The 14,983-nt window shown below is 39.2% G+C and overlaps 1 protein-coding gene across 4 annotated transcripts in view; it reads right to left on the bottom strand.

The window, feature by feature from the left end:
* Positions 1 to 14,983, bottom strand: part of ttc28 (tetratricopeptide repeat domain 28) — a 470,745-nt gene that overhangs the window by 149,723 nt on the left and 306,039 nt on the right. For all 4 annotated transcript variants that reach the window (XM_088618610.1, XM_088618612.1, XM_088618611.1 and 1 more), the window contains 2 exons: positions 11,034 to 11,306; positions 7,303 to 7,433 (listed from right to left, as the gene is read on the bottom strand). In XM_088618610.1, coding sequence (XP_088474736.1) covers positions 7,303 to 7,433; positions 11,034 to 11,306 — 404 coding nt within the window. The remainder of the gene's footprint in view (positions 1 to 7,302; positions 7,434 to 11,033; positions 11,307 to 14,983) is intronic.

Raw genomic sequence — 14,983 nt, 5'->3', positions numbered from 1 at the left:
TACATGTATATATTTGTTAAATTTTTAAATTGGCCTTTGTAGAATGAAAGAAACCACCACAAAGAACAGTGAAGGAAGCTGAACACATCACAGGTCACTATATTAAAACCTACAAGCACGTCCAGTGTTACAGTGCACTTTGAGACCCATGATGATCTCAAGTCATGTGAAAGCCTCTAATACTGTCTAAACGTCTCCCCTTTCCTGAATGGACTTATCTCCACTGTGCCTGTTGTAGCATATCTGCAACAGCTCTGAGAGCACATAGTCCCGTTCTGGAATTGCCTGAATGAGGTACAGTACACTTCCACAAGAAACTCCCCTTCTCTTTCCCTAGGTTTTCACGCATGACTCTTCCTGGCACAACTCCATTCTCCCAAAACCCTCATTTCAGACTTGCTACTTTATGATTTTCCCTCATTTCCCTGCTATTTTTAAAGCCCAGGGCTGTAATCGCTGGTGTCTGAAGGCAGAGTGATTACGTCGTTGAATCTCTGTGGTGACCTTCAGTATTTGGAAGTGGGTCATTAAAAAACAAGAAGAAAAGAGCAGCATTGTTAAGCCTGTCAGTTTCTTAACATTATTGTAGTCAAGGGTGAGTGGACTGTTCAAGTCTCCAATGAGAAACACATTTCCTCCATTCTCTGGAGCTCCTAAGTCCACCGTTAGGATGACAGCAGGGAGATTCTATTCACTCTGCTGAACTGGTTACTTGGGAATTTGGGTTTACCTCTGAAATGTATTTTTGTTTTTAGAAGTGAAGATGAATTGCGTGCATTAACTGTATCTTTTGTAGATGATACTGTACCAGGCCCTGAGATCACGAAGGGGAGCCTAGCCAATCTCCCATGGGCAGTACAGACTCAAATATACTCTTCAGCCAAGATAAAGCGCATGGCCTGAACCACTGTTGTTCATTTATATTAAAAGGCCAAAGTTCAATACTGCAAAAGATGGGGTATTCATTTCAAAACAAAAAACTTAAGCAGCTTTCAGATTCATACATTTACAGAACACTCATTTAGGTAGAACAGGAGTGAAAGTTGAAGAACATCAGAAATGCCTTTAAAAATAGTGTGCAATGCTCTCATGCTTTTCTTTAACTATACACTTGCTCCTACTTTCTATTTTTTAACACAAATAAACCTTAAAGGCTGACAAAAGTGAGCATTATGAATTGTTTATAATTAAAATATTTAAATTCAAAAGCCTCGCTATTCAGCCTGATATTTTTTTCTTTTTTTTTCTGTTTCAGTCCATTTTTTGATCTATCACTTGTGTTGAAACATATTATTAAATAGCTGTTCAAACAAAAAGAAAACTATCAACGCTGAACACAACTGGAGTCAACAACCTCTGCACAGTCTGACTTCATATGAATTCAAGAACATCCCTCCTGGCAACACCAGGTAATGAGATCACATTTCTTTAAAAAATCCTTAAAAAAAAGTTCTGCAGTTTTTTAATAATTTTAACTTAATATTTAATAATTTTATTAAGTTATTTACTGTTTAGAGCCCTTACTTTCCATAAAAGAAATGAAAAAAAACTGTCTTAAAAAAAAGCTAGGGAACACATTTTGCCTCTGGTACAAAATACATTTGGAAAACACCTTGCCATGGTAACACATTAATTCTGCATTCCAGAGGAAAAAACAAAGAGAGTACTGTCATTGTTTATGCTTTGTACACAAATATATATGAAAATACTCCAGGCGACATGGAGGATAAAATCATTACGATCCTGAAATTATATTGGTAAGGAACTAATCTGTTTCAGCTCTGTGCCTGAATTGAAAAGTGGTTGGCTAACAATGTTTCCATTAGCCTCTAAGCCCCAGGTCAGCTGAATCCAAAATACATATTTTTCTAAAAGCTCTCTACCAGCTTCTAATCGACAGCATTGGTCCTTTGCGTAGGCTGGTAAATTAGCTTTTTCTCAATCCCTCGTGAGGATTCAATCCATCCAAGCAACTTGACTCCAGGAGCTGCTCCAGACAGGGCAGTAATCAGGGGAGATGCCCTGTTGCCTTCCTCATGGGGACAAGGGGACAAACACAGGAAGAAGAAGACAAAGAAGACAGTCAAACCTATCCTGTCAGATAAGAGGAAACCGAGGCACCTGGAGAAAACCCATGGAGAGAAGATGGAAACTCCACACCAACAGGCACCCGGGGGCAGTCGAAGCTGCAGCAGGAACAATCGCTACATTTGCTGCATTTTGAAGAGGACAAACATGGAGGAATTTGTACATATTGTATGAGGTCCATATCAACCAGCAGAAAAATAAAAAAAACAATATTAATACCAAGAGGAACTATATATTTAGAAGATCCTATAATAAGTCAAAATTAGGGTCAATTTTTAACTTTATCAAAGGCCTGAAACCCTTTTAATCAAAAAAGAATCTGAATTTATCCTTAACAAAAAACCTGCTTGACCCATGTTTATTCAGGCTCTTCAGGCAGCCAGTTAGAGCAATTATTATTATTGTCTGAAAAAAAAGCCTAATAACTAAAACCATTCCTAAACGAACGACATCGTTCTCCTGATCCAGGTGGAGGGGTCTGTGTTTATTGAGTCTTTGTTTATTTTGTTATTCCAAACAAGACCTAGACGCTCAACGGAAGCTCCCAAGGGTGGCACCACTGAGTCTTCTGCCAACAGGCAGGAAACAGAAAGTGGGAAAAAAACACTTCTATCCTCACCCTGTTACTCAGAAATATCAGCATGTTTAATATCATAGCTTCTCGGTTTCTCACAACTGCAAGCCAAGTAACATCAGGAAGTGCAACAACAGGCACGTCTATTCTAAACGTACACCATGAGAATATACAAGATGACAAAATACTTTCATTTGAGAGTTTAAATGGTAGTATCTAAATGTGGTCAATGATGGCGATGAAGAGCATATTGCTCATTGATAAAGGGTGTATTCCCTTTAACAGACTGTTGCTCAGAGAAAGCCTCTAGGTTACCATAACCTTACCAGGAATAAGTGGATTTGTCATAATGGAAGGATACAGTATGTGAAATAATGCATAAGACTTCCCTTTTTTTACGTTTAAGGCATGGTCCATCAAGTTCTTAGTAATTAATTCAAAGATATTAGAAATACAGAATAAAAATACAGAATACAGAAATACATTAGAAATACAGAGCTCTCATTTAGACTGCTCACAATTTTTAAATCCAAATTTGAATTCCTCATTTTCTGCGTCTGCAAGGAATATGCGGTGCAGGAAAAATTAACAGACCAAAGGACTTCACCTCTTTCAATTTCAATTTCAGATATGCCTGTGCTATTCTTTAATAGCTGAAACAGTGTACAATGTAGCTCCTGTTATATTGAGCACAAAAGAAAACACTTAATCATACGCTCTCTCTCCCATGAGAGCTGATAACTAGGGTCTATTTTCTCTAAATAGCTGCTGTAATATGGTGATATGGTAAGTCACTTGAAAAAATGAATAACGACGAAAAGAATTATATATACACACAATTACATAGATAGCCTAAGTGTGTTAATCTGGTACTTTCATCAAGTTTTACAAAGAAATGCAATGGCAAACACGGCATTTAAACAATCAGGAAATCAGAAAATTATTCACAGCATTCAAAGGAAAACAACAGGCACATTGAAAATGAGGGAAAAGCTGGAGAAACTCATGCAATTATTTTCTTTCACATATTTCTCCCAATGTTAAATTGTATAATTATTTTATAAAGTTCCTACTGCTCAATATTTGGAAAATTCTTTAAAGCAGCTTGGGCTTTCCTTTTTCTGCCACCACTGCCTAAAGAAACTCTGCTCTTCAAAGATTTTTTTTTAAAAAGGAAAGAGAAAAAAATATAATTGCATCTTCCTGAAATCCAAATAAACTGCTTTGAGGAAGGAAAAAAAAACATGAGAAAAATGTTAACTCTCACAGCTGTGGCATAGGAAAACTAAAACACTTGATCCACCAGGCAGCATAAGCTTGAAAAATGGCCCTTTTTTCCAAGCAAAGTGTGGTCAGAATGATGTCATCAAGAACAGCCCAATTAATTTCCTATGGCTGCAGCAGAGAAGCAAATCCAGGCATCTCAGCTTTTTACACAAACCACCTTGTGGCTTTTAATTAGACCAACCATCTGGCTAACAAATTAAACGAGACTCTACTAAGGGGCTGTGATTATTATTTCCCATCTTCTGTCCAAAACCCTATACTGACAATCTACAAAAAGAATGAATTGCACAAGACTCCTTTCCTGTTTTAATCTATAGAAGGCTGCCCTAGAGAGAGGTACACTGTATTTTTGTACCTTGCATTAACAGGTGTAGGACAATGCACTGCTCCAAGGCACCTGGCATTGATACAGTGCACACCAATTCTCCCTGCTAAGCAGTTTGACTAACCATATGTGTATCTCAGCATGTCTGTCTATCTGTCTTCTCTGCAAAATAATTAGAGAAGAAAGGGAACAATTCACAATGCTCATGTCTCACAAGAGTTGTAAACACTTATTGAAAAACATTTTTTTACTTGAAAAGAAAAAAAAACTGGGGGTATGGTAATTTTTTTTCATTGGTTTTTGACATATGTGTGCTAACCAGAACTTACAACGGATATAAAAAAGATTCAAATGCAATAGAGATGCATGGCACCCTTCTAATGACTATTACGATGACAAAAAAACAAACAGAAATGCAACAGACTTATCTACATGTTTGCATTAAAGAGGCGCTGCAAATAAAAGGAACAGAGAAAAAAACCTTGTAAGTTAAATTAACTAGGCATAGGACTTCAATAAAACATAGACTATGGAATTCTAGAAAAAGCAGTACTTGCTCTCCAAACTGTAGCAATTAAAGACAATCTCTCTCACTTAAATTATTAGTATTAATTATTCATGACAAAACCAAACACCACGACTGTTCCTACATGGAGTTGGGACTGAGCAGGATTGAAAGGTGAACAGTTTACACTGTCATCACTCAGAGCAGGAAGCACACAGAACAGACACTATTGGTAGTCCGCTCTGGTGCACCAGAAACACAGTGGTCAAGTCACCCCAATGGTCATGGTAAAATCGTCTGTAATATGTTAGACTTTTTTTTTAATTGGGGATTTTCCACAATGGAAACTGAAAGGTTCTGTATCTGACAATAAGAACATGGTGAAATGGCATTGTCGACCGCTGTCTCCCCAATTTTTAGTTGTGGTTCTATTCTAGGCTGTTACGGAACCATCCTTTCTTTCTCTCTCTGTCTGTGTGGGTTCTCACCGGCTCTGATGGTTTCCTCTTGACGCCTACAGATACGCCGGCAGAGATAACTGATGTCTCTAAACTGTCCGTGTGTGTATGTCCTGTGGTGGACAGGTGCCCTACCTTTCCAGCACAGGACCTGGGTAGCCTCGACACGTAGCAGGAATGGATGAATGAAAGGATGAAGCAGAAGGTATCATAGCATTCAACTGAACTGCTTCTCTAGCCTCTGTGAAATTCACAGACTTTAAACACCCACTTTAATTATCCCCCTACTAAAGCTCTGAGACCATACAGCACTGGAAATGTAATCCTGTCAGTCATTCAATGCTGAATAAGAGAGGCATTTGTCTAAAAACATACCCAGGCAATAGTTACAAATTTCACAGTTCTATACTTTCTATTCAACAAATGAGCTCTGCCATGGGATTCACACTGTGATACTGGTTTAAATGCAGAAGATTAAGGTGTGCGAGCAGAGCAATCCTGTGAAGCTCTGCTGGGGCCTGGAACTTGATCTTAATACCACTCAACACTGAGTAGCTGCTGCTGCCTCAAATTTCACGCAGAAAAGACACAAAACAAAAACTAGAAAACTAAAAAAACGTGATTACAAAGTATAGCAGAAGTAGAAGAGAAAAAAAGTTGCTTCAGAGCTCTCAAAACTTAAGTGCTGGTGCTTCATTTTTTACATGCAGTACATGGTAGCAGCCTTTTGTGTTTCACTCATGAAATGCTTCTACCAGGACTTTAAAATACCTGGAGAAAGACAAACAAACCCCAGGCATGGCGGAGCAAAGGAGGCGGGGGGGTTTTTAGAAAGAGGAAGCAGAGAATTATTCACTGTCTGCTTGGAACAGCAATGGAATGAACACCTGTCATGCAGAACAATCAGTGCAGAGGTCAGCTCCTGCACACAGAGGAGAGTGTGAGTATCCACCCCCGCTCCTCGCACCCCTTCATATGGAAAACACATTCCCAGCTGACATCAGGTGCTGTGCACTGTTCACGTCTCAACAGAAAGCCCTGGGATCATGTCAGGAAGCAGCCAAAACAGCTTTGGGGATCTCTTCTAAATCTGCTTTGTACTGTACGGTACTGACTCATGCAAAACAGGTCATGCGTTTTACTGACGCAGTTTACACTGCATAATAAGCATTCACAACGAACTGTATACATATACACATATATACAGTACAGTGTGGTGAAAAAGTAAGTACGATTTTATGGTTTGACATATTTAGCCCTCATCCCCACCAAGTCCTAATAGCAGATAAAACTAACCTCATTTGACAAATAACACAAAACACTTCTACCAAGTCATTATTTATTGAAACAATCAGCCTGCTATGGATGTAATATAATATTTATACTGGTGAGAAAGTACATTTCCATGCTGAACACATCCAGCCCCGGTCCAAAAATTGCATCCTATACTGTACATCACAAATGCTACTAAACCAAAAATGAGGACTGAGGAAGGAAATTAATTAATAAAATGATTTTTGTCTATTTAATGACAAAAGTATTTCTAACTTAACACCAGCATGTTTGACAGATGACACCTTTGAATCCACGTTTTAACAATACATCAGCACAATAATTACTTAAGATGAGGATTTTAAGTCTCAGTCCAAAAAGACATAACTACTTATTGCGCAGAGGCACAGGGCACATGAAATAGATTTGCTGATTGTACACTGCAAGACATTGCTAATTGAATGACTGCTGCTTGTCCTTAAAATTCTGATTTAAACACATCTCTCATCTTTCCCTGTAAGCCGTCAAATACAGCATGCCCCTGTTGTGGGACAACCGTGAGATCAATATCGGGCCACTGCAATGTACACGTAGGGGCTCTGCCGCATTTCAGTCACAACACGCGAAGTGTCACCTTGACCCAGAGGAAAGTGACAGTCCATTGTCAAGCCAAAAAGCAAACTGTCGCGAAGGGCACCTCAGGACTGACGGACTGATTGACTTAGTGTTTATACCTCATTACATACAAATGCCGAATTCAATTTCAATCTGTTCAGCCCCCCCGCAGGCCTACCTCTCTGTCCTTCAGCTTCATAGCCAGGACCAGCTGGTGCCGATGGTTGGTCAGGGCCTCGCGGTAGTTGCCTTTGGAGAAGAATGCCGATCCCAGGTTGCCATGGGCTCGACATTCACCGGTTTGGTCACCTGGCAACACAAACGCCGTGAGCAATTAGCTTGCAATGAAATCTGAAAATATTTAACCTTAGGACCTGAATGGAAAGAGCTGCATTAGAAGTTGCAAAGTTGCAAAAGAAGCCAGCAAAGATTTCTATTTGCTAGAAGGATGCTTTGTGCCGTTTAAGCTTTGTGAAACCAAACAAACCCTCGTCTCTTTAGAACACAAGTCTTGGAATAGAAAGTGTTTTTTACACACTGTACTATAGACAACAGTATAATACCTCAATGTTTAAACATAATTTCATGATGATAATAAACTAATGTTTTTACACATGTATTAGTGTTTTAGGAAAGCATAACAAATATCACAGTACTGTATTTTCTTTTTAACAATATTTATTACCTTTTCGTTTGAAATACAGCACTTGGAATTTGCTGTTGGAACCTATACTCCATTCTATTCCCCCTAGAAAACCTTTGGAAAAGAGATTTTTGTGCAAGATGTTTTCATTGCAAGGTGTTAAAATGAGAAAAAAATAAAAGGAGAAGTATTAAAAATAGATATTCCTGGAGTGCTGGTCAACAGCTCTACAGCTCCTGTTCTGAGCTGTAGACTCCTACTTTAAATGCATACTGTAGGTATCAAGAGAAAAGATGGGGAATCTGCTCCTGTTTGCACAGACACTCAGAGCACCGCTCAGCACGGCCTCATACACACTGCAGTCATTGTTCAGCCCAAGGAATTCTTTTTGGAAAAAAAAGAACACAAAAAACAACTGTGCAGAGGAAATAACAGTGGTGCTAACCTCTCACACTGGCGTGAAAAGAGGCATCATAAAGTGAGGATATATGATCCTGGGGTGGTAATTACTCTAAATGGCTCTAGTCCGGCTCACACTATGAGTAATGTGTGTTTCCAAATAGCTTCTGAGCCAATCCATATAAAGTGAGCATTATGGTACATAACTAGAAATCGCACATGCTGTTATAAATAAAACACCAAAACCGCATGAAACTAAACACTGGCTGTCTATTTCACCCTTATTTTTGAGAATGATAGCAGCAGGACTTTGCAATCCTCTCCAATATGAATTAACTTGACAGTAGCAACAGAATGCTAGAATTACAGGTTAGACTAGCATTCAAAACGGTCAGTCTTAGTTTTGCTTTATTGATATCCAGTTTGAAAGCATAATGTTCTCATTCCTGTAGATTTACAGTAGGATTTTTTTCTGCTTTGCATTTACATATACTGTATCTCATTTCCACCCTGTAAAAATACTAAGATTTACCTTGTAGATGTTTTTTTTCAGCTCAACAAAGCTCTTTTTTCAAACCTGGCAATGGGTTCATTAATACCCACCCAATTTGCAATAGCAGGTGGTTTGAACATTTTCAGCAACACCTCCAGTACTGGATGAGGAGTATAAAGTGCAGAAGATGTGTTCCTCTGAAATGTCAACTTATCAGATTTTTTTTTTATTTGTCTCAAAGGACAAAATTAAGAATACAGAAGAGTTGAAAATTCAAGGAGTGGCTCTTAATAATGTCTTGCTAATGTTATTGGATGATGGCAGGCACCCGGTAAGTCACTAAAACTGCAGTTCCAATGAAAGCCAAGTCGTTTTCCTAGCCTACTACTTCCCAACCCACCCAGCTGGTGAATCACAGTCCCAGTCAGCTAGTGACATGACTCAGGCCACAGAGATCAAATGGCTTTACTTGTTGAGCCATTCAGGACATACAAAACACTGCTGGACTGGGGCTCTCCAGCTCCAGGCATTAAGGACCACGCAACTGTCAACATTTTTAACAAACATGCACATAAACACCTGTCTTCTCACTAAATATTTTAATGAGTAATTAAAGAGGTTTCCTCATGGCTTCACTGGCAATTTGCTGGGCTTGTTTTTTCACCTGCTTTTCACCTGTGTTGCGGATTTTGTGTTTGCCCCTGTCACAGGGTTTTGATTTGATTTAGGAATCACTCACAAATAAATTGTGTGAGTATACAGTATGTAGACCCATATTTGTGAAGTGGCTCTCTTATAATTACAACTGCTCAAAATGTGTCACATTTTGATCTTTCACTGCTTTGTGAAATTCACACCCAATTCAGTCTTTCTTTAAAACGCTTTTTCAAATGACTTTTCTTTTAACAGTCTGCAAAATTCATTATCTTCCTTAACCAATTAAACAGCTTGCCAAAGATTAAGATAACACTGAGTACACTGAGTATTTGTTGTTCAGCAAATATTTTGTCTTAAGTCACAAAATAAGCTTTTAATTTAGTTTATTGCTGTGATTTTTGAAAAATGAAAAAAGTAGTTGTACAGAAAAAGAGGCTCAGTCAAGGTGTGAAATCACTTGTCTTCAGTAACTGATATGGCCGCATTCAGGAAGCATAACTGCAGTTGTAATTTGCAAAACATTCAGTGCTTTACAAGCTGAAATGTCAGAACAGACAAGGATGAAAGGAGAAAGTTCAAAATCTAATTTTATTCAATTTTCTATTAAAGATGGGCTGTGTCATGCTCATGAGCTGGACAGGTTGCAGTGATATTTCAAAATGTTCTTGTATTTGCAACATGTGGTGATTTAAAAAAAGAAAAATGTATAGGTAAACTTAAATAATTTTACTGATTTAAACAGAACTGTACAGCTAGCAAGATACTATTAAAATGTAAATTACCATATTCTAGAATAAACAAGCAACATCATTTTAAAGCATATGGTTAATCACAGCAGCATTAATTGTACATGAAAACCATACCGACTCCTTTTTGGACAGCAGCAGAAGAATCTCTGGCACTGGTGCGCTGTTGACTTATTACTGATCTTTACAGCACAGCCCAGAGGGCAGAGGGCCCTGCCTTCCAATTGGTATGTCAGTGGTGTCTATGCACGCAGATGTTGGTTTTGATTTGTATAAAATTTTTCAGTACGCAGCTTGGCAGGTCCCTTTACTAAACACCGAGCAAAGCTGGGGATACTGGACAACTCAAACCCTCTGCTGTCTCCTCACATACATCTAATATTGATTTTGTGTTGAGTTGAAAGTGATTTTTAAAATGGTCATCTATCAAATCCAAATAACCATCAAGAGGGTCTGTATAATGCAACAAAAGCATATCTATATTTTAACTCATCTTTTTCTTCAGCTCGATGAAACAATTGAAAAAAGAGATAGGGATATTATGAAGAGCACTTAAAGATAAACACATCAGTTGTAAACAAATCTGTTATAAATCAGAAACACTTACACTCTTAATTACTTGTTCATGATCTGAAAACCAAATGTAGGAGTGCATCTGCTTACTAAATTCACAGTGAAGAGATTAAAGTGGAAGCACAAAGACGGCCAGATGACTGAAAATCCCTAAATTTATGCTCACAGTCAGTGAAACACCTGTCTAAACAACTAAATAAAGTTATGTTATAATTGTAACCAATGGGAACTGTCACACTAGGTAAACAGTGTGAACTATTTTTCAGCTCTGACCACTAATGGCTAAAAAGAAGAGAAGACAAATGGAAGCTGACAAGTATTACAGTGCACTTTTTTTGTCCTTTACTGGCACATGTGTGCTGCCGCCACACCCATTTCGAACTGTTCTGGGCTCTCACCTAAAGTCTTTGCTACTTCTAGGTCCTGCTGCATGTAGCCAGTGCTCTTCTCTGTGTTGCCCAGGGACCAGTATGCACTGCTGAGGGCAGAGAAGACGGAGCCCCTGAGCTTCAGACTGCAGGTGCCGATCTTCAGGGCGGCCTCCAGCACAACCACAGATGCGCCGTGGTGGCCGGCTGTCAGCAGCTCCTGGCCAATCACAGACACCACCACAAACGGACTCTTGTCCAGCTTCATCTTCTGCAGCTGCTGATAGGTGGGCTCCAGCGATTCTACAGCAGAGGCACAAGAGGGAGGAGTAGAGAAAGATCAAGGACAAGCACTGAGTTCAAGTTCAATAAGTGAAGCAATCCTCAGGTTTCTCAGGTGGCAAAGAACAGTTCAAACACAGTAAGGTGGACAGTTCACACAACACATTTCCCTGAAGAGCAAAAAAATACAATTACAATTGTACTGACATGCAAAATATAAAAATCCCCAAACCATTAACAGCAAACATGAGTATGTATCTTCTCAGTACATCTGTAGCTTGATGGCATTAATATCTTTTTCATTTTCCGGAAAGACAAAGTAAAAGATTATTATTTTGCTGGTCTACAAAAGAGGCTGCTATAGAAAATTAGTCATCAAGAGATTGCATGATCCATTGGTTGACACTCTGGATACTGTAGCAGCTGACTGAATAGCATCAGGAGTATAAGTACTGTATTCTAAAATGGAAAACCTGCAATGAAATACACAGTATGTAATGTGTATTACATCTGCACAATGATGAAGATACAGCATATTTCAAGAGATGGGTATCTAACTAAATTGCAGTACCTTTATTGAGAGATACAGTACTACCTATTGACTTTTACCAAGATATAACCTTTCAAATCATTACTAATTGTAGCAATAAATTGTAAAACATTCTTTCTTGTGTATGTGTACGCATTCAGATAGCTACGACCATGTCTAGGTTATATCTAGGGTTCCACTTTCTGCATTTCTTTGAAAAAGCTATGAGTCAACCCTATGAATACAGTACTCATACACACTGGGGGGCGATAAAAAGGCATGGTGAACAGCAAAAAGCAAGAGGATGAGAAGAGCTGGAGACATACTTGCGCACCAGGTCAGGTGGAGAGAATCCAGAAAACCTTCCTCTAATTTATAGGGGTGGGGGTGCCTTTTTTGAAGTTAAAAGTAACTCAGAACTCACATAAAATGCAGTTCAGCAAAACAGCAGGTTTATGAATATATGTACAGTTAACATTAGCATATTTACAGTTGCTATAAATTAGGTAAAATCTCCTGGAAAACCTATTACTAAAATTCTTTGTGCCGTAGTGGTCTTTCAAATCTGTCATCAGTGGCAGAACTGGTTCTCAGAAACAGCCCTGACTGAAGCGTTTTTCTACATCACAGAGGCTGCCACAGAGCCTTGTACCTTAGAGCTTGCTTTCATGTTGTACCTGTCAGAAGTAGACTGGGTGAATCACGATAGTGATACATCTTCCCTGCAGAAGAGAGTATCTGCCATACACCAGTGAGGATGGCAACGGTTGGATCCATATCTGCCTTAAGAATGACCCATCAACACTGAGGGCTCTTCCATCACGACAGCAGTGACTGTTGTTTAGTGTTGGTGGGGTTTGGGGTCTAAAAGGAGGATTTAGGTCAGCATCTTATTTTTTAAGTAGTAGTAACAACAGCAACATGCCTGACATGACTCTGCTTCTACAGTATCATCCCTTCCTCTTCCACCAGTAAAGCAAGTCTAAATGGAACAGCCCTTCAGCGTGACGCATTCCACCCCATTAAGTTTGATGCAGCTGAACCCAGCACACACTCCCCTGTGAAAAACATACTGCATGGTTGTTTGAGCCCTGGTTCTTATGTAGAGCAAAGAGGTCCTATAGATGACACAAACTGGACATTTGTGCATTTAAATTTAAGGTGTGGACTTTCATGTCCTTTGAACGCACCGAGCGACCACAGATAGCATGCTGGCTGGCTACTCCTCGGTTCCAGTAAGAGTTAGGAAGAAGGGGACCCTAGCAGAACCACAGTGAGATTGAAGACATTTGTGCTGAAATGTGGGTGTTTATCCCCCACATCCCCATGAACAACTCGAAAGCGCATTTGACATGACACCCCATAAATCAACTCCGGACGCATCACAAGGAAAAAATCAAGTGATCTTCACAGCGCTCAACCTCATAAACACATACTTAAGGATACCAAATGAGACAGCCAGTACAATGCTGGGAAAGCTATAAAAAAACTGGAAAACGCAGGGTGCCTTGCTCTCAAACAGAAGCTGGCAGGGGCTTGTTTAATGAACAGTCTGTGCTCTACTTGCCGTCTTCACGCTGTCTTGTCTCAGTGAGAAAAGCTTTGACACATAACATGTCACCTCCTGGGACTTCAAGAAAGCCTGGGAGAATAATATTTACAAAGAACAAATCTCACCTCCATTTTCTTTCACTTCTATCGAACACATTTTTTTTTCATTTCACAAATGCTAACCCTTGTTAATTTCTTTGTCTTTTTTTTCATCAGGTGTAGTGAATGCCCGACCGTACCAGTATTACGCTGACATTCTGTACTTACGTACTGTACAGACTAAGGAAATACAATGCTGACCCTACACTCAGGGTGTAGTAAAGAATAAATATATATATGGTATGCATTTTTAACAAGCAGAGATATCAGTGCATTTAAATGTGAAGGCCACGCCATCTAAACAATTTTAAAACAATTGAAGGTTTATGGGTTTTTCATTGTCAAATCAAGCTGATGATGGCCAGAAGTTGCTATCATGAATTGCTCCTGTTGAATGTACCTCAGGAACACTGGAGAGCTATGAATCACTTTAGGCAATTTTAAGACGGTGCCTCTTCACAGTAAATATGTTTCAGCAGCTGTTATGGTAATTAGAATAATTCTGCAAAGATGCTGATGCAGAAAAAAATCAAGTGTGAACGAAAGCATAGACATGCAGCACACTCCCAGCAGATCGAGGGGGGTCTTCAGTATGTCTTTTACAAATTCCCATCTATTTTCTGGAATTCCTGTCTATTTCAATATTCTTCAGATCCAAACATACCTGCAACATTTTCCATCAAAACATTTTCTTCCAATTGCAAAGTGACTACAATCCTCCAACGTCAGTCTTCCATTATAAGATGTGAAGAGATGGAAGAGGTCTCCTTGGTTGCTGTCCTCTGTCAATCTAAGGTGTCTCTATCCCTAGGCTACAAAACTCATTTTGCGCTTAACCGTCTGCAAACTGATGCTGCCAAAGTCATTTTAAACCACAAGAAGTCAGAACATCTTTCAACAATAGATGTACAGTAAGGGGAACATTTCAAGAGGCCAGCCCAAAGTGGAATTTTAGCTGAACAACCCTGTTCTTACAAACAATGCCATGACATTTCTGACCCGAGCACCTCAGTTTCACCTGATTACAACACTGTGCCTCTGGTTAGCAAACTGGGGCCTTGCTTTTGGTGCACCTACACTGCTCATAGCAACATCTCAACCTCCCGTTCCAGTTCACACCTGGCCCAGCCTTGATCGGCTTCTCGGATCAGTGCCACAGGTTAGTATCACTATTTTAAAAACAAAAACATATAGCATGAGGTGCATTCATAACAATACCATAACATAACCCTTTCCTTCAGACTGCCTGCTTTTTCTAGCTATTATTCAGGTTTTTTTTCTGGATTCCCAGGTTTTTCTATATTTTACCTGGATATTTTTTTTTTTTAGTGTGTATTTAGTGTGTTTTAGCTGTCTTGCATTCAGCATTCAATAGTACTTATACTTACATATTGCAAGTAATAAATCTTCCATATTGTAAGACATACTGCATAACGCAGAACTTTGTATACATTGTAAGAGGACCTGGAAAAGGGCTTCTGCTAGGAGAACATAAGAAGTGAAGAATGAGGCAAACTTC

This window comes from Lepisosteus platostomus, chromosome 24 (assembly GCF_059453375.1).
Source record: "Lepisosteus platostomus isolate fLepPlt1 chromosome 24, fLepPlt1.hap1, whole genome shotgun sequence".
NCBI classification, from domain to species: domain Eukaryota; kingdom Metazoa; phylum Chordata; class Actinopteri; order Semionotiformes; family Lepisosteidae; genus Lepisosteus; species Lepisosteus platostomus.
Note: the sequence above shows the minus strand (reverse complement) of the source record. Positions and strands in the feature narration are given on the sequence as shown.